This window comes from Larus michahellis, chromosome 7 (assembly GCF_964199755.1).
Source record: "Larus michahellis chromosome 7, bLarMic1.1, whole genome shotgun sequence".
In the NCBI taxonomy this organism is placed as follows: domain Eukaryota; kingdom Metazoa; phylum Chordata; class Aves; order Charadriiformes; family Laridae; genus Larus; species Larus michahellis.
The window spans coordinates 18,617,267-18,639,173 of record NC_133902.1 but is presented as its reverse complement, the minus strand read 5'-3'; the positions used below and the strand labels follow the sequence as shown (position 1 = coordinate 18,639,173).

The following is a 21,907-nucleotide window of genomic DNA, read 5'->3' as shown; positions in this document are numbered from 1 at the left end:
CCCGGCGTAGGAGGCAGGGGGCCCGCACAGCAGCTACCCCCCCAACATGGCACCGCCCTGCCGGGACCGAACAGCCGCCCCGGCCCCCGCTGTCGCCCGCAACTCTCGCGAGAACCAGACGGCCGCCCAACTCTCGCGAGATCCCCGCGCGATGCCGAAAAAACTGTTGTCGAAGGGCGCGCGCCTCGCGGCGACTCCGCCCACTTCCGGCGGCGCCGCTGAGGGAGGAGGAGGAGGAGGATCAGCATCAGCACCGCCCCCCAGCCCCGGGCCAGCCCCGGGGATGGTGTTGGCCGCGGGAGCCGGGCCCTGACGCCGCGCTCAGGTACGTGCGGGCCGCCCCGTTTCCCCCCCGTCCCGGGCCGGGCGGTATAGCCCCCTCAGCTCGGGCCCGGCCCCCGCCGCCCCGCCTCAGGCCCGGCCTCGTCACTCCCCCCTGCGGTGCCCCCACAGCTCCCGCGGCGGCACCGGCCCGACAGGCCTCGGGGCCCCAGTGGCGGCGGGGCGGGCCCCGCTGGGCCCCCGGAACTACTCCCCTGGCCCGGCAGGGTCGTACCCGGCCATCCCCTCTGCGGAGGGGCCTCCCGGTAGCGGCGGTGGCGCGGGACAGGGCGGACCCCGCTGCCCCCTCTCCCAGGGCGGGAGCTGGAGCAATCCCGGGGCTCTCTTGCCCTTCCCTATAAATAAGCACAGCACCCCTCCCTCCCCGGTGCTGTGCAGTGGTAAAGCCTTACTTTCCCCGTGCGGTTAGTAAGTTTTCGTCGCTTCCTCGCTGTGTTCCACAGATAAAATTTGGGGGATAGTTGGAGCGAATCATCTCTTTTCCACACTGGTCACGCTTCTCTTTCTTTGGTTTCCTAGTTTTCTGTGACAAACGGTGAGGAAACAGATCTATAAAGATATTAAGCATTTAATTCCCATTAAAGTTGATTTCATTTGGACTTGGCACCTAGAAGTTTTACTGTTTATTTTTTGGGGGGTGGAATGTTGCCTGTAGTTCACAGTTTTTCTCTTCTCTTTTTTTTTTTTCTTTTTTTCTATAACCCTGTGTGACTACTTCCCAGACTCCCCTACTTTCCCCCCCCCCTTTTTTTTAATTTTTTTTTTTAAAATCAACTGTTGTCTTTCTTCTCCAAGGAAGAAAGGCCTGTGTTGTCTGCTTATTCTTTCTTGCTCTGGGGTAGTGGGAGAGAAAAAACCTGCGAAATGTTTCAGTTCAGCAAGTGGGATTTACAGTTGCCTTAAATTTTACTGATTTATTTTTGTTTTTTATAAATGTGGATTGTGAAGCTAACATACATATTTGTGAACTTCAGAGAAATTGACCTTCTTATAGATCTTATCAGAGTTTCATACTGTTAGGTACTATTGTGAAATATATGCTTTTGGGTTTTTTTAAATCTTGTTAGTTATCTATTATGTTCTTCTCAACATCCGAGCGTCATGTCAGTTGTTTCATTTCTCCTTCTTGCCCCTTCACTGGTATTTTGACGTTGGCTTGATGTTTGGTATAAATCTGTCAGCATTCTCACAACCTTGGGAAAGCAACAGGGCTGTCTTTTTCAGATGTGGTGACTAGATTGGCAGGCCAGGGGCTTTATCTCCTGCTTTCTCTGGAGAAAAGACAAAGTAAATGAACAAGCGAAGTAACTGCTGTTGCAGTGGACCTGTTAAACTTCACTTCAGGGCTTGCTTACAAAAAGGAAACATCGAGACACATAGAGCTGAAGCTGACAGAGATAAATCTTGTATCAAGTCTTGTCATTTTTCAGTGTGATCCTCTTCATCTTAGTGGTTTCCTGGACTTTATCATTTGCCTTATGAATATCTTTGCTGATTCTCCGTTTTATAATCTGAAAGCTGATGTTACCTGAGCATCCGTTTCATGTCTTGGTAACTGCTGCATCATACCTGTCTGGTCTTCTATGCAAACTAGTTCATGTAAAGACTATATGCTGACTTTTTAATTCCCCCCCCCCTTTATTTTCTTGAATTAGCTCCTGTGACTAAAGGATAAACATTTCTTCTACCATTTTAGGTGGGGGGGGGGGGGGGGCAGCTAAAGGATGTGGATCTTGTCAGCATTATGTTGGTTTAGGCCAAACTGTTAAGGAGAATGAGTTGTCTTCCACTAGAAGTAGTGTCAAAATATATTAAGCTATGACTGAATGTTTTCGTTTTATGACTTTGGCATTCTGTCTACCTTTTATTGTAATTTATTTATCAGTGCCGTTATCTTCTGTAGGAGAGGACTGACACAGCAGAAAAATCTCCTCATTTCAGTTACCAGATAGCCGTATGTAACTTTTTCCACCATTGCTCTGCAGTGTGAAGGGTTACTGTTGTGCAGTTTAAATCTGTTTCCTTTCCTGTGTCCTGGTAGCTGACTGGAAGATACTTCCTAGTGTTAGAGAACTGTGCCAGTAACCCCTCCCCTTTCTCTCTCTCTTCCACCCCCCGCCCCAAGCCAAAAATAGCACTGAATATTGTCATGTGAAGTGTGGATGAGAATGGTCTTAGCACGTTGGCTGGCCAGAGATGTGGCAGGGGTATTTTCCCAGCAATTCTTTCAAAGGAGTGATGTCAAGCAGTGGTATACTGTGGTAGATGGTGCAGTGAAATTGGATTGTAAACAATGATGAAAGTGTGACCTTTCTCCAGCAAAACTGAACTTCCTCTTGGCCTAATGTACTGTAACTCTCAGTATTCACATCTGAAACAAACTTTCATTCTTCAAGTACTCTAGGCCATCCTTGTCTTTGATCACAGTCACATTAACTGTATACATCATATTCTTAGTGTGACTGCTAAGAATATGATGATAATTGTTGAATAAGGAACTAACTTTTTTTACTCACACTCCCCTTGCCCCATGCTTTAGTTTTGGTAATTGACTTTGTTTGAATATTTGTGTTCTAGGTTGAAGACAGCAGTAATGCTAACTCTGGCAAGCAAGTTGAAGCGGGATGATGGTGTCAGAGGACCCCGTGCGTCCAATCCAGCTTCTGATTCAACTCGGAGGGTGTCTGTTCGAGATAAATTACTTGTTAAAGGTGAAAGGAACTTATATTTAAATATATTTTGGGGATTTAAAATTTGGAGGTGTGTTGCCACTAAAAATATTAAATTGCATATAAAATGATTTCCAGAAGCATTTTTAAAATTGCTTGTGACTTGCCTTTGGATTTATACTGTAGGGTATATATAGGCATACATCACATTTCCAATAGCTCTTTACCTGTAGGACACTGTTGTGGCTTAACCCCAGCCTGCAACTAAGCACCACGCAGCCGCTTGCTCAGTCACCTCATGGCGGGATGGGGGAGAGAATTGGAAGGGTAAAAGTGAGGAAAAACTCATGGATTGAGATAAAGACAGTTTAATAAGTAAAGCAAAAGCTGCACATGCAAGCAAAACAAAAGAAGGAATTCATCCACTGCTTCCCATTTGCAGGCAGGTGTTCCGCCATCTCTAGGAAAGCAGGGCTCCATCAGGTGTAACGGTTACTTAGGAGGACAAGTGCCATAACTGTGAATGTCCCCCTTTCCTCCTTCTTCTAGCTTTCTATACTGAGCATGACAGTCAGTTGGGGTCAGCTGTCCAGGCTGTGTCCCCTCCCAACTTCTTGTGCACTCCCAGCCTACTTGCCAGTATGAGGAGCAGAAGAGGCCTTGATGCTTAGCAACAATAAAACCCATCAGTGCTTTACCAACACTCTTATCCCAAATCCAAAACATAGCACTATAGCAGCTGCCAGTAAGCCAGTCAACTCTATCCCAGCTGAAACCGTGACAGATACTTATTTTCATTGAATAATGCAAAGCATAAAAAGCCTCCTCCTTCCTTTGCTGAAAAATTAATCCATTGTTGGAAACTGTGTCATCAATTAAACATTATGATAAAAAATTGTGACATAAGTGTGACTAAATATATAGAAGGAGAACATCAGATTAGACTTGGTAGAAGGGTATTTTTTGAGCAAAACCATAACTGCCTGTGACAGGAAAGAAAGTGCTAGAAGTAACATCAGTGTCCTGGTGGTCTCTAATGGTATAGATCAGCAGCAATAAACTTCAAAAAACTCAAAAAAGTAATGCAAAGAGATATTTTTTGTAGACGTGGAGTCACTGGAAGTTGAGTATAAAGTAGTAAATAAAAATCAACACCCTAGTTTTTGTAGCACCATGTGGTCTGTTCTAGAAAGGCTACTGAAGGATATTACTAGCTGGTTCTCCATTGGTGGGGAAAAAACCCCCAACTTTTACTTTGTGGCAGTTCTGGGTAAATGAGGTAGTTTGTGGGACAATAATTAAGCTATTTTATAGTAAATTTGGGGACAGCTGTTACTTGCTTTTCAGTTTTTTTGTAGCACAGATAAACTTATATTTAAAAATCTATGGGTGCTGGCACTTTGCAGTTACTGTGCACTTAAACTGGTTTAGTCCCTCTGGTAGTAGTAGAGTGTTTCAATGCTTGATCTGTGCAGCTTGATCTAGTGGCAAGGAATACGTTGTTCAGGTTGATGTCTCCCCTACAAATGATCAATAGCAAATATACTATTGTTGATGTGCAAGGGGTCATGTCAGTCAAATGAAATGCTCGCATTTCCTGGTCTTATTTCAGAATGAGTTGAGACTGACGCTGGTATATTTGCCTGAATGATATTGCCTAACTATAGTGTTACATTTTCTGGCATTTTCTGATTAGGGTAGATTCTGCCATAAAACTGTATACTGGAGCAAGGTTTCATTGCAAATGCTACTGCCTCAGTGCACTGGGAAGTGCCTCAAGCAGACTGTAGGAAAGTCAGAGTTACGTTCAGAGTTTTCTCTCATGGCACTGTTCTAAGGACAGGAATTTTAATTTGCTTTAAACCCTGATGTGATGACTCTCACAAAGAGCTTGCTTTAGACTTTCAGTTTGGAAATCCTCAGTAAATGCTAATTCTGAGCGGGAAAGATATCGGGCAGGAGGAATAAGCTCTTTAATCAGGCTAAGCTACAAAGCCAAATTACTAAATATATATAATCTGAGATTTTCACTAACCTACAAGCGTAAAGTTGAAGGGAAAATAGCAGTGTAATATAAATACACTTTAACTACAATGCCTGGTATAGTGTGAGGTGCCATAAGAAATTTTACTGTACCCTTAGTAAAAAGCAGTCATGTTTTTCACTTTTATGACTAAAACCTTACCTATGTCTGCAGGGGAAGAAAAGAATGTAAGCTATAAAAAATTAGTATTGGTGTTGCAATTGCTATGGCTACCGTTAGCAAACCAGCACAGACCAAGTATTGAATGAGTTGAATCCCAAACTGACTAATGTTAAAAGCAGGTCACTGCTGGCATCCGTCTGACAAGTGCAAGTGTTGGATTGTGATCTGATTGTGCGTGGAAGTTGTATCTTGTGGCTCACAAAAGAGTTGTAGGAGCGGCTGTAAGAGTGATTAGAATGGTTTCTGGAGTGAAATGGGAACTGACAGTAGAAGTAGATCACTTCAGTATAACTACACTGAAAGCGAAGGGAAAATATAGTAGCTAGTCTGAAAAAGACTTGTTGGGGATATTATCTTTTAAGCTACTCTTTAAATGTAGACCTTTCAATTACAAAAGTTTCTACAACTTGTTCCAGCTCTTAAAGCTAAATCAGCTGAAGCAGCATCTCCAATGTTGAGGACCTGAGTGAAGATGGACTTCTGATGTTGATGTTTTTTTTAGGTCACATTGTCTAGATCTGCAGGAATGAGTTTGATAGGGAGTGAAGAGCTGCCTGCTAAAGGTGTGTATATAGTAAGGATGCTATTGCATCTGGACCAGCACTGGTGCCTTCTATCACTTGACTGTATGGAACTGTAATAGCCTGGTGTACGTTCAACTTCAGGCTGTTATATTAGACTTGAAACAAAGTTGGTGGGGGACTGTAAGAGTAGTTGTAAGTAGAAGTTGTTGCTGATGTTTATTTAGACTGGAGTTCTATCAAACACAGAAATGAGAGTTGCAGGATGGGTGAAAGGCTATGGTCAATCTCCTGGCAATTGTGAATTAAAAAATAATCAGTTCTACACACACACACAAAAAAAAAAATAATCCTGGCCATAAATAAGGAAGGAGGAGGAGATGAGAAAAGGCCCGGCATGTCCTGTCCTTGTTTGCCCCAGCAGTTCTGCTGAGATTAGTGCTGGTTCAGTTGTACCTATTAACGGTGTTAGAACTGGTGGCTTTATTCTACTGTAAAAAGCCTCTGAGTTGAAAGAACAAGGGACTGTGGTCACATACGTTAGAAAGCTCAGTGATAGCTATGCTCTTTTCTGCAGCACATATGGATCCTTCTTGGCCTCAAGTAAGTCTATAGCTTCTGAGTCAATAAGAGAACAGCAGGCAACAGATTTGTGCAGTGTCCACAGCAGCGTACGTGGTGGGCTGTCCTGGAAGCTTAGCTGAGGGTGATTTTTGGCGTGGTACCCTAAATCTTGCCTGGCACTGGGAGCTGGTGATAATGTATGAACCAAGGTCAGACAGCTGTTTGCCTGCTCGAGTGATGATGTGCTGGAGAGAGATTCTCCTATTCCTGATCCACAGTAAATTGGTGATAGTCTAATAAATTCTGCAGGCAGACGTCTGCCAGTTTTACTGGAGGTATTGCCTAGATGCAGACAGTGTCTGGTTTTTATCTGGAGGTAAATTAAAGACAGCCTTGTTTGTGTTGATAGAGAGTCTGGTCCAGGGAAGCATTATAGGATCTCTTTGAAGGATATGTTGTCACACTGATAACCCTGCAGTCCTCGAACGTATTGTGTACACTGACTGGTAAATAGATCAATGCCACTTTGATTATGGGGTAGATGGCCATGACTTCAGCCACTGATAAGTGTAGACCATGTTTATAAACTTTTAAAAATTTGGCATAGACCAACTGAATATGTCTGCTAACTGATACTACCTTAAAATAGGAAAAAAAATGATAATTTAGGTGTGATGTTAGCTATTTGCACCATATGAATGAGAAAAAAGTTCAAAGTTAGTAAAATTGGAAGTATGTGATATATCAGTAGAGTGTCGTCAGGTGCTACTGTCTTTGGATTTAGTGATGGGTGCAAGTTAAATAGGCTTTTTTTTTTTTTCCACTTCTGTGGAAAAGCTGCTCTTAAGATACTGGTGCCCTTTGTTATTTTTTTCTAAGCTGTCCCTTTGATTGCTTAGCTGTCGGTATTGTTATATATTCAAGTATCAGTCATGGCTCAGGGCACTGTTTGTTGGGTTATTTAATGGATGTGTTACGAAAGGAAAATCTTTATCCCTAAAGTTTTATGTAGGGAAGTAATTCTGAGACAGCTAGATATTCTCTTGCAGCTGTTTTTCCTCTAGGGTGTTAATCAGGGCTGCTGAACAGGATTTGGTAGCAGTTTGTACCCTGCTGATTATCTCAGCAACTAATGGAGCAAATTTGGAGGTTAGCAGGGCATGTCTGTCTGGGGTGAGGATCACGGTGGTAGTTCTGATCTGGAACCCTGGGAAGTCACAGGAAAACATCCACCACTTAGAAATCACTGAGGGCAGCAGTGTCTGAGGGTGTCGGGGGGAGAGAACTAGTAATTCAGGCTGCCAGCTCTTGGAGAGAGGCTTTCTGGCCAAGGAAGGGTGGACTGGAGAGAGACCAAGCCATGGCTAACGTTTCTAGACAAATCAAACAGAGGAAATGTGAACAACTGGTGAAGGTAGAAAGCAAATGCGGATGTGGGGAGAAGCAGCAGACAGAAATGGTGCTTGAAGGGGCTCTGCTGCCTCTCTGGCAGGAAGAGAGGCTCTAATAAAGCACAGCTTTGTTAGAAGTTCAGTATGACTCATTCTTGCATCTCTATCTTCACTGGATTTTCAGTATAGGCTCAGTTGGAGAGTAGGGCCCTAATTCTATCGGCCTAGTACGCCAATTAAAATAGAGCAAGAAGTACACTTGCTTTATCAACTTTCAATTTTCTCTGTGCGGCAGAGGCAATTTTTCATGTTAAAACAGCTTTAAATTAATCTCTAAGGGGAAACTTACTGAAGTTAGGAATAGAGGCCACGTGACTGTTCCTGCAGCCATGCACTGCTGAACTTGAAAGGCATATCCTTTCTGAAAATTTGAAAGTGGCTGAGGACAAGCCAAAGTACTATTTAAGTTTAGTATTGTATAAGGAATGTGACTAATAAAGTGAAATAAAGATAAAGAACTTGCCAGGATGGCAGTAGCAGCAATGTGTATCGCTTATTGATCACAAAGGTTGTCCCTTGAACTACTTTTTTGTAGTGCACCTAAAGATCATAATTCCATTTTATATTACCAGTACTGCTTAGTCTGATTGTGGCAGCTTGGAATAACTTAGTAGCTAAGACAGTGGGTTAGCATGGCTTATTCCTCAGTTGTCTTCAACACTTCTGGCTTTTACAACCAGATTTATGTAACTGCAAAATGTTTCAGGTGTGCATTTGTATAAACCTGAGAGAATGGAAGTGGGAAACTGATTATAAAAGTGGGGTGCATGCTCATTGTAAATAAAAATGAGAATCCATATATTTGCTTTCTTCAAGCCTTCAAGTACGGGAATATCCCTCCTCACAATAACAGGAGAGGAAATTGAGAGGGGGGAAAATACTGTTCTTTTGTATGAAGTGATACATTGCAGAGTTAGAGATTTCCAAGTGCAGTGGCTTTTTCTAGTTTTTGATATCAGGATAAGTTTTGTAATATTGTATAGGAGCTGAAGCATGTGAGTTTATACTATCTTGTTTAAAATAAATATTTGTAAGTGGAAGGGAAATATACATCTCTCATTCTACTGAAGAACTGTCAGTATTAGGTGGCTTGTTTGACTTCTAGTACTGGTCTGTATTGACATACTGGCAAATGGAGTTTTTGTCAAGAGTGTCAAGGTATTTCTCTTGGTCTCTAGCAGTCTTAAAGATGCACAATAAAGAGGGACCTAAACAGGAGAGGGGGCTTTTTGGACAAAACCAGAGAGAAGTAACTATTGCTGTAGATGAGAACATTAATTTCAGCGGAGGAAATAATGCTTTCATTTTGTGTACTTAAAAGCAAACTCCAGTGGGAAGCGTATGGCCTGACTCTTTGTGGCAAGGCTAGTAAACAAAGCTCTTCTATATTCTGACTTGTTGAGGTGGGAGAAAGGGAGGGAGCAGAACATGATTATAGTCTGTGCGTTACTGACTATAACATTCATGTGGGGGTCTCATAAACCATATGCCTGTACACACGTCAGGAGTGTGTGTTCCTGTCCTGAGAATTATTGTTGGTGAAATCACTTATAAATAGCGTTGGTTGCTTATGTTAGGCTTAGTTTCCCCCTGTTTTATGAAGTTCCTAAGCTGTTTCTGAGACATAAAGGGATGGGGGAATACTCTTACATGGGTTTTTTTAGCTGCAGCCTTCAGTAGTTGGTTGTCTTGTCTTTTTTTTTCTTAACCAGCAAGGTAAAGTAAAAATTAAAGACAGTACTCTTTAAAAACTTGTAGGAGAAGTATGCCCCCAGTGTAGTCTGTCTTTCAGTGCACAACTTTGGTTAAATCAGTGGCTGCTCAAATGCTGTGGAGTGCGGGATTTTAAGGAGTGCAGTTGTGAACTTTTTAGGTAAGTGTGAAACACAGTGTTTCTGTTTTGGTGGGGTTTTCTCTCTTGGTATAGTAGGCTGCAGATGCAGGGATACCAGGGCCATGCCAAGCCAAGTGGGAGGTGAGAGTCAAATAAGCATCATGCTTGCTGCATAAACCAGTCAGGTTGTTTTATCACCGAGCAATGCACGTTGCTGTGCCAGGTGCTTGAAGTGAAGCTTTGTCTTTCTCTGTTCTCTTGGTGCTCTTAATGCTGGTTTCTGCAGGCAGGACCACATCTAGTGTGACAGTACCCTTGAATTAGGGTATAGTAGTTGTTTTTGAGCTGTTTGGAGACTTCCCTACAAAAGCAGTGTGGAACCTGAAGCAGTCTGTAGCTGATGGTGGAAGAACATCAGCAGTTAGATGATGGAGAGTGGTGATGCTTATGCAGGCTGTGAACCTCGTGTGCTTGTTTTAATTGTTGCATTGGCGCCTTGATTGTCGTTGTTTTTCTGCTCTTGTGTTTTGCAGGCTGTGGAGTTTTGGCCTTCCGTATTTTAGTGCCTTGCATAGATGAGTTTGGAGGGTTAGATAATATCTTTTGAAATGCCAGTTCTCTGTCTATTAGAAGTCTTGGCACTTCGGTCTTGGCAGACCTGAACCTCCTGATCACAGTAGGATATGCTTGTATTGTCTGCAGGGCAGATGAGCTTTTTTAGTAATGAATTGCGTGACTTAAAGAGAAATTTCAAGGTAAACCTCCAGTGCAGCTTAATTATGTTTTTAAGTGAAATTTGATTTACAGGGTGGTTAAAATTAGATCTGCCAACTTGGACTTGAAGAATGGCTTTATGTTTGCATAAATAACAGTTGTTTTTTTTTTTTTTCTTTCAACAGAGGTTGCAGAACTTGAAGCTAATTTACCTTGTAAGTATGGCATTTGATGACATGCATTTTAAGGGGAAAAGAACCATTGACCTGAATGTTTTGACTGAAGTATGAATGCCAATGATGTTTGTTAACGCTAGGGAAAGCTATGCAAAACTCTGCCACCCAGGTTTGAACAGATTTTCTTCGTTACGGCCTCTCAAGGGATTGTGGAGAGGTGGATAGATAGTTAAAAATCAAGGGTATGTTTTCTGCTCTTTAGCTTTAGAAAGTCTAGTTCTGTAATGGACAGCAAAACACAAAGCCTTTCTTTATAAAGGGGAGTAAAGTTCCTCCTGCTGCTGGGTATTTGTTGCTGAGGGTGAGTGTTGGCAGTGAAGCTGAGTTGTTGCTGAGCTCCCTTTGCCTTCAAATGTTGACCAGAACAGCATCATTCTGCCATGAGTTCTTGGAATACAAGCAAGAACAAGTTATTGCCTAGTAAGCTCAGAGGGACATTCAGAGACCATTGCTCGCTCCACATAAGCTCCTGTGGCGTACGTTCCTGTGTCAGAGTAATCTAAGATGCTTTCCCTGCAGGGAAAGAGGCATGAGCCGCTTGCAGCAGACCGAGAGTATACGTGCAGGTTATTACCGTGCTGTGCATTCACACTGTTTTGCCCATATGCTTATTTTACAAGGAGAGTGGTGAATATGCTCTCTGATTATCCTGCAGGTAGCTCATGATGTTTCTAGTTTTTACCTATTTAAGGGAAGCTTTGACCATGTATTTTTTTTCTCCAGGTTAAACTTCTGAGTGCTGCTTCTCATGAACATCATCTACTTGCTAATGATTCTAAATCTGGATCAATGCTCAGATCTCAAAAATCAGGCTTTTCAGTGTACACGCTGCCCGATGCAAGGAATTATAAGGGGAAAAATGCAAAATGGAAGCAGCAGAAAGGGAGGGCAGGAAGAGGTGTTGTTTAACTCTTCCTTTCTTATGCTCTTCTTTCTTAAAGGCAATTACAGAGATTTTACACAGAGTAATTTTAACTTCTGTTAAACTTTTTTGTGTAGACTCTTCTATAGGGTAATAAACACCTGAGAAACGTGTATTGGGGTTTGTAGTTAGTATAAGAATGCATTGCTAGGGTTTGTGTACAATTCTAGTTATTTTTTCAGGCAAATAGGATCAATATCTCAGGTACCGTTTAGCTTCTTGACTACAGAAAAAGAACAACCAGCTTGATGGATTAAGAAGCTAAAGGCTGCATAATATGGGTGATAATGTATCCATGGATGTACGCGTCTTCTAGTGACAGCTTGCCAGCTTGTCTCTGCCATAATCAAGGAAGGCCAGTTTTGTGCATGGAAAGGCAACTTAGTTTGTGTCATCAAATGTGAACAAAGGGCTGTTATGCTGTGAACTTGAATCTGTTGAACTGAAACCACCGCCTAGTTTAATCAGATTGATGTTTTATCTTTTTTTTCCCACACTTGTTCTTCATTGTCACTATTCTTAAATTCAGCTAGTCTGAGAATAAAAACATAGTGTTTGGTTTGTAAACAGTGCTCCATAACCTTTGCAGTTAATTGGTTATGCAGAAGAAATTTGTTCAATATGACAGTTGAACGGAGACTTCACTGGTTTTTGGATAAGGCTTTCAGTAAAGCTTGTATCTCATTATACCTTACAGGTGTAAATAATCCTTTGTTAGCATAGGACTGTGATGGCATGACTTCTTGCAGGCTTCAGTGTATGATCAAATATTAAGATATACACGTTACCATTAAAGAACTTGTAAGGAAGAGATGCTCATTATGTATGCTGTCATCTTAACATGCAGCTAGTATATATGCAGAAGACCAAATACTTTTGGCATTTTAAGGTCTTTGAGACAGCATGGTTTACAGAAAGGAGATAAGCTTCCTCACAGCTTAAAGAAGTGAAATTCCATTACTGCAGGTGACCTATAACTGTATAGGGATGAAGCACTTAAAGTATGGGAGGAAATCACTTGGCTGGAAGGATTAATCAGGGAGTGAATTTGGAGAATATGACTGGCACGTGGAAAATAAGGAGGTGATTGGTGACAGCTAACATGGCTTCACTAAGATCCCGCCTGGAGTACTGCGTCCAGCTCTGGGGCCCCCAAAGTAAGGACATGGACCTGTTAGAGTGACTCCAGAGGAGGGCCATGGAGATGATGAGAGGGCTGGAGCACCTCTGCTATGAAGGCAGGAGGAGAGAGTTGGGGTGGTTCAGCCTTGAGAAGAGAAGGCTCTGGGGAGACCTTATAGCGGCCTTCCAGTACCTGAAGGGGGCCTACAGGAGAGATGGGGAGGGACTCTGGATCAGGGAGTGTAGCGATAGGACGAGGGGTAACGGTTTTAAACTGAAAGAGGGAAGGTTTAGATTAGATATTAGGAAGAAATTCTTACTGTGAGGGTGGTGAGCCCCTGGCCCAGGTTGCCCAGAGAAGCTGTGGCTGCCCCATCCCTGGAGGGGTTCAAGGCCAGATTGGACAGGGCTTGGAGCAACCTGGGCTGGTGGGAGGTGTCCCTGCCCAGGGCAGGGGGGTTGGAACTTGATCTTTAAGGTCCCTCTCAAGGCTAACCATCCTATGACTCTACGATGAAAGATGATATACTTGCTTTCCCAACTGTGGAAAAACAATTTTCTGATGTAAATTGTTGTTTTGCTTCACAGGTACATGTAAAGTGAATTTTCCTGACCCAAACAAGCTTCATTACTTTCAGCTAACTGTAATCCCAGGTAATTTTTTTAAACGTGTTTTGTTTCTATATGTGTTGATGTTTAGGAAATGTAATTCCAAGAGTTTGCTCAAGAATCCCATAAACTTTCTAGTCAAAGAAAGACTAGCTGTAATAGTGATTATTTTGTAGATGCAATGGAGAAATTGTGCTGGATTTTGAGAACTTGATTCCAACAAAAGGGCCATCAAAATTGGGCAGGTTTAGGAAGTATTCAGGTCTTGTTTGCTCACTTTGGTTGAAAACATATTTTTTTTTTTTTCCTCTCAGCCAATTTTAAACAGCCTTGTTTTGTTTGCTGAGAGAAATCTTAGACTACGTCTAGAGACATTCTTCTTACAGCCCTGTTACATATTTGTTTTCTACTGATTGCTTGAGTCTGCAGAGTTAAAAGGTAGATGACAGATGTAACACTATGGAAAACTTCAAATCTGTGTGTGTCTGAAGATGCTTAACAAGTAGGTGTCTCTTAGTCTTTGAATATTCAAGTATGTGGAAATTAGGTCATTTATTATTAATAAAACTAATGTAAATATACTGTGAAGCATCTGCTGGCATACTGTTCAATAAAAACAAAACGTCAGGACTACCTTTTCAGAATTTATCGTGAGTTTCTTAATAGCCATCTGAAATTACAGAGTTTGCTCATGTGGCTGTCGATTTTAGAACAGAAAGTTGTGTTTTATGGATGAATTTGCATGCAAGTGTATTTAAATGTCATATGCGCTTCTTATTTTCCTGTGTGTTACCTTTGAGACTCTGTGCAACTATTTAAATGAGAATATTGATGTGTTCAGTACACTGAATTGTTTGAGTTAGATGTGCTGAGATCAGGATCTCCCTGCCAACTAATTCTTGTAGATGTGTATACAACAGAATTTGGATGCAGTGTGGCAGCCATCCTGATGCCTTACCTATACAAATAAAGGTTTACACATAACAGGGTGATGGGAATTTTTCTGATAATCCAGTATCTTGAAGTCAAATGGGCGCTAGATGTCACTGTTGCTGCTTATTAGCCAAAGTCAACTAGTGCTTCCTCATCAGTAGAAGTCTTGGGTGGTCTTTGTTAACATGTCCATTCATGTGACTCCTTTTTGTGATGGAAAAATGAGTAAGACTTGCCCGATTCAGTGTAATCAAAAATAAATTCAATTATATATTATTATAGAACTTTTAACCTCTCATTCTGTGTAGGAGTTGTATTCATGTTTACTTGGTGAGCGTTAGTCTGCTTGCACCAAATGTCCTTCACTTTACATGATGCTGCTTTATTATATTTTGGAAATGAGTTGGCTTTATAAGATCATCACCCTGTGAGTTAGGGATGTCTTGAATATGAAGCAATGATAGCTTCTTCATACTAATTTGAAGGTGGCTAAATACATAGTCTTTTTTTTTTTTTGTCTAACTGCTGTGCAGCAAGATGTTGCAGTCAGAAGACAGTCGTTGGGTGCAGAGCATGGTTTTTGTGCTAGCTTCATTGCTGAAATGATCCTGAGAATGAGATGATCTTAATTAACATTTTGTTACTCTAAATATAGCTGCACAGCTGAAGTCTCTGCAGTTGCAGTCTGACCGAAGTAAACATCTATTTTCAGCTGTGCATAATTCAGGTACAGAATCTTGTGATCAGCTACAGCTTAGCACAGCTCTCTAAAGGCAGAACATAACACATACCAAGAAAATCTTTGCAGCTTTCTGATTTCCTTTATTGTTGAGGTTTTTCGTTAGAGTATGCTAAATCTTAGTTTTCTCTGGCATAGCAGAGAAACAGCTAAGTGGCTCTCACAGAGTTTTTCTGTCTCAGATGGGCCAAAATCTTTGCTGGAGGCAACTCTTTTTGCAGTGTCTGAACAATGTTGCATGAATCTTGAGTCAGGAGGAAGAGACAGTTTTCTTCCTCCTGCCTGGAATTGTCTCTTGCATTGAGGAGCTGAGTTACTTCTAGAAATCCTGCTTGTACATCTGGCTCTTAAGGGAATGCTTTGCAAATATCTCTGCAGCTTTCCAATTGTGTAACAAGACCTGGGCTCAGCGCAGCTGCGGGTGCCAGGGAATATCTAATGCTGCCTTGCAGTTCTCACTGGTAGGACCTATGTAGTAAGTCTGTTAGTAAGCCAGGGCTGGGGGTCTGAACAGTAAAGAGGTTCTTGCCGGCTCACTTCTTTGAGTTCTCAGTTTTCTTTTCTGCAGTTACAGAGATTGCATCCTTCTATGACATAACTGTTAAAGGGGTGCTAATTATTTTCTATTCATATTTTATGTTTAAGTTCTGTTATATTCTGCTTAATGTTAGAGATTAAATTCTGTAACCATATTTTATGAGGAATCTTACACCAAGACAGTTTCTGAAAGTAGCCGGCTGTCAGAATACCATGAAGGTACTGGCTGAACATGTTTTTTTTTTATACAGAAATGTCTTTTGTGGTCAGCATCCTAGCTTCATGTTATTGACAAAGCCTGTTCTCGGGTGCCTTGTTTTATGCAGTCATTTCAAATGTGGCTGGTCTTGAAAGGGCAATGAAAGAAGATTCTTTAGTTTCTCACAAAAAGGCTAATTTGAATAAGAAAATAAACTTTCTGTAGAAAGAAATACTTTCATCTCCCTTGTTTTGCACTTCTGAAATAACCATTCTTAGTAAGTATATAATGTCACAAAACTGTTCTGGTGACAGTGAGTTTTAAATGAAAATGAATTTGTAGAAAATCTTGATGAGGCTGACTGCTTATTTCACATAAAAAGTTACTTGTGCTCAGGAAATTCGTATTCCTTTATGCCATAGCTTTCTGCGGTGCTCCATGAGTGGATATATAGTAGCACACGCTAGAAAATTGAAAACATTTAGATTTTATTGCCACAATGGACAAATGGTGTGTTCCTGACAGAAATACTGCTGGCTTTCTCTGCTGTCTGAAGCTTCTTTTTCGTTTTGTCATCTGAAACAATTGTTCTGTTGTTGGAAAAATGCCCTTATGCCACCACTTGTCTTTGTTCTTATTTTTGTAGCAGTACCATATTGGATCAAAAGCTAGGAAAAATAAGGAGATAGATGCTTATAACGCAGGCAGACTCCTGCCTGCTGCACTGATATTTGGAGCACAAAATCGGAAGCTGAAACTAAAACATGGTAATGACCTGGAAAAAAAAAAGAAGATTAATTTAGGTAGCTTGCACACGAAGAAAACTGGAAGAATATGTAGGGTTAGTGCAATTTCCCTGCAGTTCCCAGGCAGTTGGGGTAGTTTAGGGTTAGTGTGGTTATTTTAGAGCCCCATTCTTCAGGGAATTAGTAAAGAGCCTGTTTTCTGTTTTTCATGCCGTAAAACGACAAGTGTCGGTGAGCGTGGCTGAGCATTTCAACACTGATGATTCAAGAAGCTAGTATCAAAAGCACATCCTTTGTGGCCTGTCCTAATTATCTTGCCTTTTCTTTTAAAGCAATAAAATAATCTAGTTTAGTATTTTCATAGCACTTTTAGCTGTCAGAACACCTTACAAATAAAAACTAAGATTAAAGTCAGGTTGTTGATAATGCTTGAGACTGAAGTGGGAGGGATGCTGTTAATACAGCTTGAAGACATACATTTAAGCAGTAGGAGGAAAACTGGAGCTTAGACATATTCCCTTTTTGCATAAGTCTCGTCAGTGGCCAACTTCCTAACTTAAGTGCTAAAGCTGTTTTACTTGACTGTTTCATTTATAGCGCTTTCCTCATTACGAACTTTGCCAGAACTTCAGTTTTTCCCACCACTGTTACATGCCTAAAAAATTGAGGGTCTTTGTCCTAGTCTGTATGGGTGTTGTAGGACACAGGGAAGGAAACAACCATGTGGGAGAACCTATTTACTTGCTTGAGATGCCGTAAGATGACTTCGTCGTGAAGGCTTATCTTGTTAATGCATTGCAAGATTTCTGGCTGGGTACTGAGGCCCTCCAGAGATAAGAATTTTTAATATACATTTGAGTGATTGGTAATGAGTAGTATGCTTTATTGTTGCTTTAGTGAAAAGATTTACAAAGAGGAGGAGGGTAGGAGCTGACTGCTGTCTTGTGATCGTGGCAATTGCAGTGTGGAAGCTACAGGCATGTGCTGACAGTGGTGAGATTGTAGTGTGGATTGAAACCTGAGCAGGTGGATGTGGTGCATTGGTTGGTACGAGAAAATAAAAGGTCATGCGGGATCTGTGTAGGGCCTGGGAAGGCGGCAGGTCCAGAAGACACCATCTTGAAAGAGAATTTTGGTGACATATGGTAGAGAAGCTAGAAATTTTTGTGTTTTGGAACAAGCTAGATAATAAGAAAACTGTTTTAAATCTTTATGTAAACTATGGATTGCTTCCCAGGACTTTACTTTGCAATATTGGTTTTAAAAATAATACCAAAAAATGCTGTCATACAATAACTAGCCTTACTGACCCTCAAGCCTTCACCATGGCTGTGCTGTGTGACAGAGACCAGGAGTACTCAAGGTAGCTTGAGCCTGAGTATTCTTAGGAGTCCCAAAGCCCCACTGTGGGCAGGGTACCTGTCTGTTTCCCTTTCTTAATAAAAAAACCCAATAATGGCAAAGCCAGGCAGATACATTTCGGGTCACTTGCAACCATTTCAACTGCTGAACAGAGACTTCTCAAGAGTTGCAGGCTGACTATTGTCCTGTTGTATTGTCTCTGGTTAAATGCAACTAGATGTTTTCAGATTTCAAATTATAAGGTTTAACCATTTTAATAATTCAGTACTGAATCTGGGGTTGACAGAGGCAGGCAGATTTTCTTAACTGATATATCATCCTAAGATAATTATAATAAAAGAGCTAACTTGCTCTTTTATTGTAGTACACTTTTGAAGCATGCTCTTGCACACCATTATTCCTATTACTCATGATACATGATTGCTAGCACAAGGCTAGGAAGATGTGCTAAATCCTGGAGCAGGATTTAGCATGCATTAGCAAGTGAAGTATGCGTCCAGCTCATTTCAAGGGTCGGAGTTGTGGTATCGCATGCCATATGGCTGCTGCATGGCAGGATTTTTCTTATACAGACATGAGTGGTTCAATCAAAGGTTCCTCTAGCTTGGTATTGCCTGGTACTCTGATCAGGAAAATGTTTTTTCCAAGGTCACTCTGGGACTGACTTTTCTGACTTAAATCAATTTCTGCTTTAAAGGTTTTGAGAGTGAGTGAAGACGTTATGTTCACAGTCTCTTTGGACGAGGATGCAGCTAGTGTTAACCGTGTAACTAGATTAAATATTTGACAATAACCCTCTGCCGTTATTTTAGTCTTTGTAATGACAGATATTTTGTATTATATGGCATCTGTTATTTTATCTTATTTAACTATTTTTGTCATTTGTTGGTTTTTTTTTTTTGCTAGATGAGGGCTATTACCAGGGTGGAAAGTTTCAGTTTGAAATTGAAGTTCCTGATGCCTACAATATGGTGGTGAGTATTTGTCAATTATCGACCAGTTGTAATTTTAGATTTCCTTTCCATGTAATAGGACTTCATAGGGAACTTGGCATTGAGACTAAGAAAGGATCTTTTTGTCTGTTACTGAAATATCATGGGTTTGTAGGAAAATCTTGGTTGTCTGGAGTTTTTGGAGGTCATCTGAACTCCTGCTCAAAATTGGGGTAGTATTAAAACTTGGATTTAGTTGCTCAAGGCCTGGGACAGTTGGCATTTCAAAATGTCTTAGGATGGAGATTCTGCTGCCTCTCTGGGCCTCTGTTCCAATATTTAATCACCTTTGTTGTGAATTTTTTTTCCTATATCAGGTCAGAATTTCCCTTTTTGCAGCTTGTCTCTTGCCTCTTGCTTTATTACTGTGCACCTCTAAGAGCAGCCTGACTCCATCTCCTCTATACCCTCCCCTTAGGTGGTAGGAGACAGCAGTTCTCTGTCTCTCTCACCTTCAGCCTTCTCTTCTCCAGGCTGGACAAATCCAGGTCCCTCAACACTCCTTGTACTGTACATGTTCTGGTCTCGTCACCACCTCCATGGCTGGCTGCTGGGCTCACTCCAGTTTGTCAATGCATCTGATACTGGGGAGTTCAAAATGGGACACAGTAATTCCAGATGAAGTGTCGTGAGTCCCAGGGAGTGGGAATAATCATGTCTCTGGCTATTCTTTTGCAGTCCAGTGTGTGTAACCAAACAGCTTTGAGGCTTTTACTGCCTCAGTGATATTATCTCTTAAAGAAAAAAATAAATATCTGCAACTGTCTGGCAGAAGCCACTTGGAAGCGCAGATGAGTCAGACCGCAGAGTCTTCCTTCTGGCTGAGGTTCCATGCTCATCTGTTCTCTTCTTTTAATTATTCTTGGGACCTGCACTTAATGATTATTCTCACCAAGAAGTGGCTTATCTGTAAGAGAAAGAATAAAATAGGTGAACAGAAAGGAGAAGTTTTTTTTGTTTCTCTGGGGCCTTCAAACTGGTGCTTACAGTTCTGATATTGAACTTAGGTACTTAATCCCTTTTGAGAGGATGCAGTGGAGGACATGGAAAGCACAGATAGGTGACAAGCGGCCTCCTTCAGTGCACTCCAACAGTTCTACTCGTTGTCTCCCAGGCGGTTTAGTTAAGTATCTTTAAAAAAAAATAACAATTTCAATGGTTATTAAGCAAACAGCTTTCCAGAGGATCTACAAATGATTGCGGTATCTTATTCTAGAGAAATAGAAAACTCCAGACAACCTGGCCTTTTCAAGCATGAGAAATGTTGGTATTTCATTATTATACTTTACTAAAATTGTAGAACCTTGCAAGGGAGGGGAGGTGCAATTACAATAAAAATAACTTCAGATGTTGTTTTCAGAGTTAGCTGTCAAAAGAACAAGATAGACTCCAAAAATGGAAAACAATTGGGGCACATGTCTGGTTCTCAGGAATTACGCCTGCCGTTCTGTGTTCCAATAGTTTGATATGTAAGGAAATGAGACTCATTTGAGCAATTGAGTTGCAGTATTTGCGTTTAGGTATATGAATTGCAGGAAGAAGGAAGACTCATTTTCTTCTAGTTTGAATGGTTTTGATAATTTTACTTGCTTTTTTAACTCTTTCCCATCCTTCTGCTTTCTGTTTTCTTACTTTTGGTGCCGATAGTTCGGAACTCTTCTTTCAGAGAGGCTGAAGAACTACAGGGGAGGATACCAGATAATTGTTTCCAGGAGAACGTTTGGCTCATGTATTTAGATGCACCAAGCCTAAATTCAACATTATATATAGGTAGTAGTTTCAGTCACAGCATTGCTTATATACAAATATGAAGGAGGTGTAGTGGTCTGGATTATAATAGCTTGAATTACCAGACTGAGCTTGGAGAACAAACAGTGCATTAACACCGCTAGTAGCGTAGGAAGGTTGTTTCTGAAATTGGAGGAGTTGGGTCTGCATTCCAGAAGATGCCTTCACAAACTTCCTGATACTCCTTTATTTATAGTCTAGTGGGACATGCACTGCATCTTATAAAAAGTTCATGCTTGTGGAGGACTGTAGCATTTCTGAAACAGCTTTGAATTTTCCCCCTCCGTTTTTTGATAGTCATGCTCTCCTTTCATAATAATATTGGTTGAGGATTGTCTGCTCAAGCTGTTGGGTTTTTTTAAAGTGTTTAGGATCCTGGCTGATATACTTCTCTTAGTACATGTAAGTGTTTTACATAGTGTTTGAAATTTTATGGGTTTGGTTCTGTTTTTGGTTTTTGTTTTTTTTTTTAAGTTCCTCTTAACATCACCAGAGAATTTTATACTGTAATACAGGCCACCCTTATACTAGCTTGTGTGTGGTTACGTACACACTATAAAAACAAAGGTGGTAATCTAAGGTTGACTATGTCTTTGTTCTAACTTGCATAAGTTGTGCCATTGCATACCTGAGAAATACGGCCTTCAGTATAAGGGGGGAAACCCTGTCGTGTTCTGTGCTAATTTTTTTTAGTCATCTTCAGTAGTAGCAGTTTTAACCACTGTAGCAATCCTGGGCAGAGGGGAACATACACAGTATATACTCATTTTAATTTCTTAAATTCTTGTGCCTGAACTGTTCACCTGAACAACACTGCTGCAGGAAAGTATTTGCTATGTATTAACAGGAGAGCTGAATGTTAATTTTGATCTGTGTTTTTTTGATTCTCAATTGCTATAATTAAAAAATCTTCCGATTTGTTATGGTTCCCTGTTCAGCACTGGCAGAAAATCTACAGCAAGTGTTAATTAGAGATTTTACAATTCTGAGCACCTCTCATTCAGTACAAAAGTAAAAAGTTTGCCTTTGTGCAATTTAGAAAAAAATGCAGTAGGTTAAATGTTGGATTATGGTCAGGTTATTGATGAAAATGTCTGTGTTCACAAATATTGAGATAATTGTGCTAAGGCCACGGTTTGTTTTCTGCTGGGCAGAGTAAGGCTGAAACAAAGGAATGGGCAGTATTTTTACTCTTCAGACCTGCCAGTGCTCTTTCAGCCCATAAGCAGGGTTGGGATATTGCACATCTATCTGCATCAAGCTCTTTGCAGCAGTGCTGAACGAGTTTGTGTTGGGAGTAAAAATACCGGACAAGACTGGCAAGTCATTACAGCCCTGCTTCAGAGCCTGCATCCATTTTCTAGGTAATCCTTTTAGCCTGCAGAAAAAGAGAACATCTGTTTTTAAAGCTACAAAATGCA

The 21,907-nt window shown here is 41.1% G+C and overlaps 1 protein-coding gene across 3 annotated transcripts in view; it reads left to right on the top strand.

The window, feature by feature from the left end:
* The first annotated feature begins 204 nt into the window (after positions 1-204).
* The window catches only part of UBE2F (ubiquitin conjugating enzyme E2 F (putative)), a 74,445-nt gene continuing 52,742 nt past the window's right edge, over positions 205-21,907 (top strand). For 2 of the 3 annotated variants that reach the window (XM_074593727.1, XM_074593726.1), the window contains exons 1-5: positions 206-325; positions 2,920-3,053; positions 10,487-10,516; positions 13,170-13,235; positions 18,613-18,680. In XM_074593727.1, coding sequence (XP_074449828.1) covers positions 2,936-3,053; positions 10,487-10,516; positions 13,170-13,235; positions 18,613-18,680 — 282 coding nt within the window. In that variant the 5' untranslated portion in view covers positions 206-325; positions 2,920-2,935. Of the gene's footprint in view, positions 326-2,919; positions 3,054-10,486; positions 10,517-13,169; positions 13,236-18,612; positions 18,681-21,907 lie in introns of all 3 variants that reach the window. The other variant, XM_074593728.1, reaches the window with a different exon arrangement.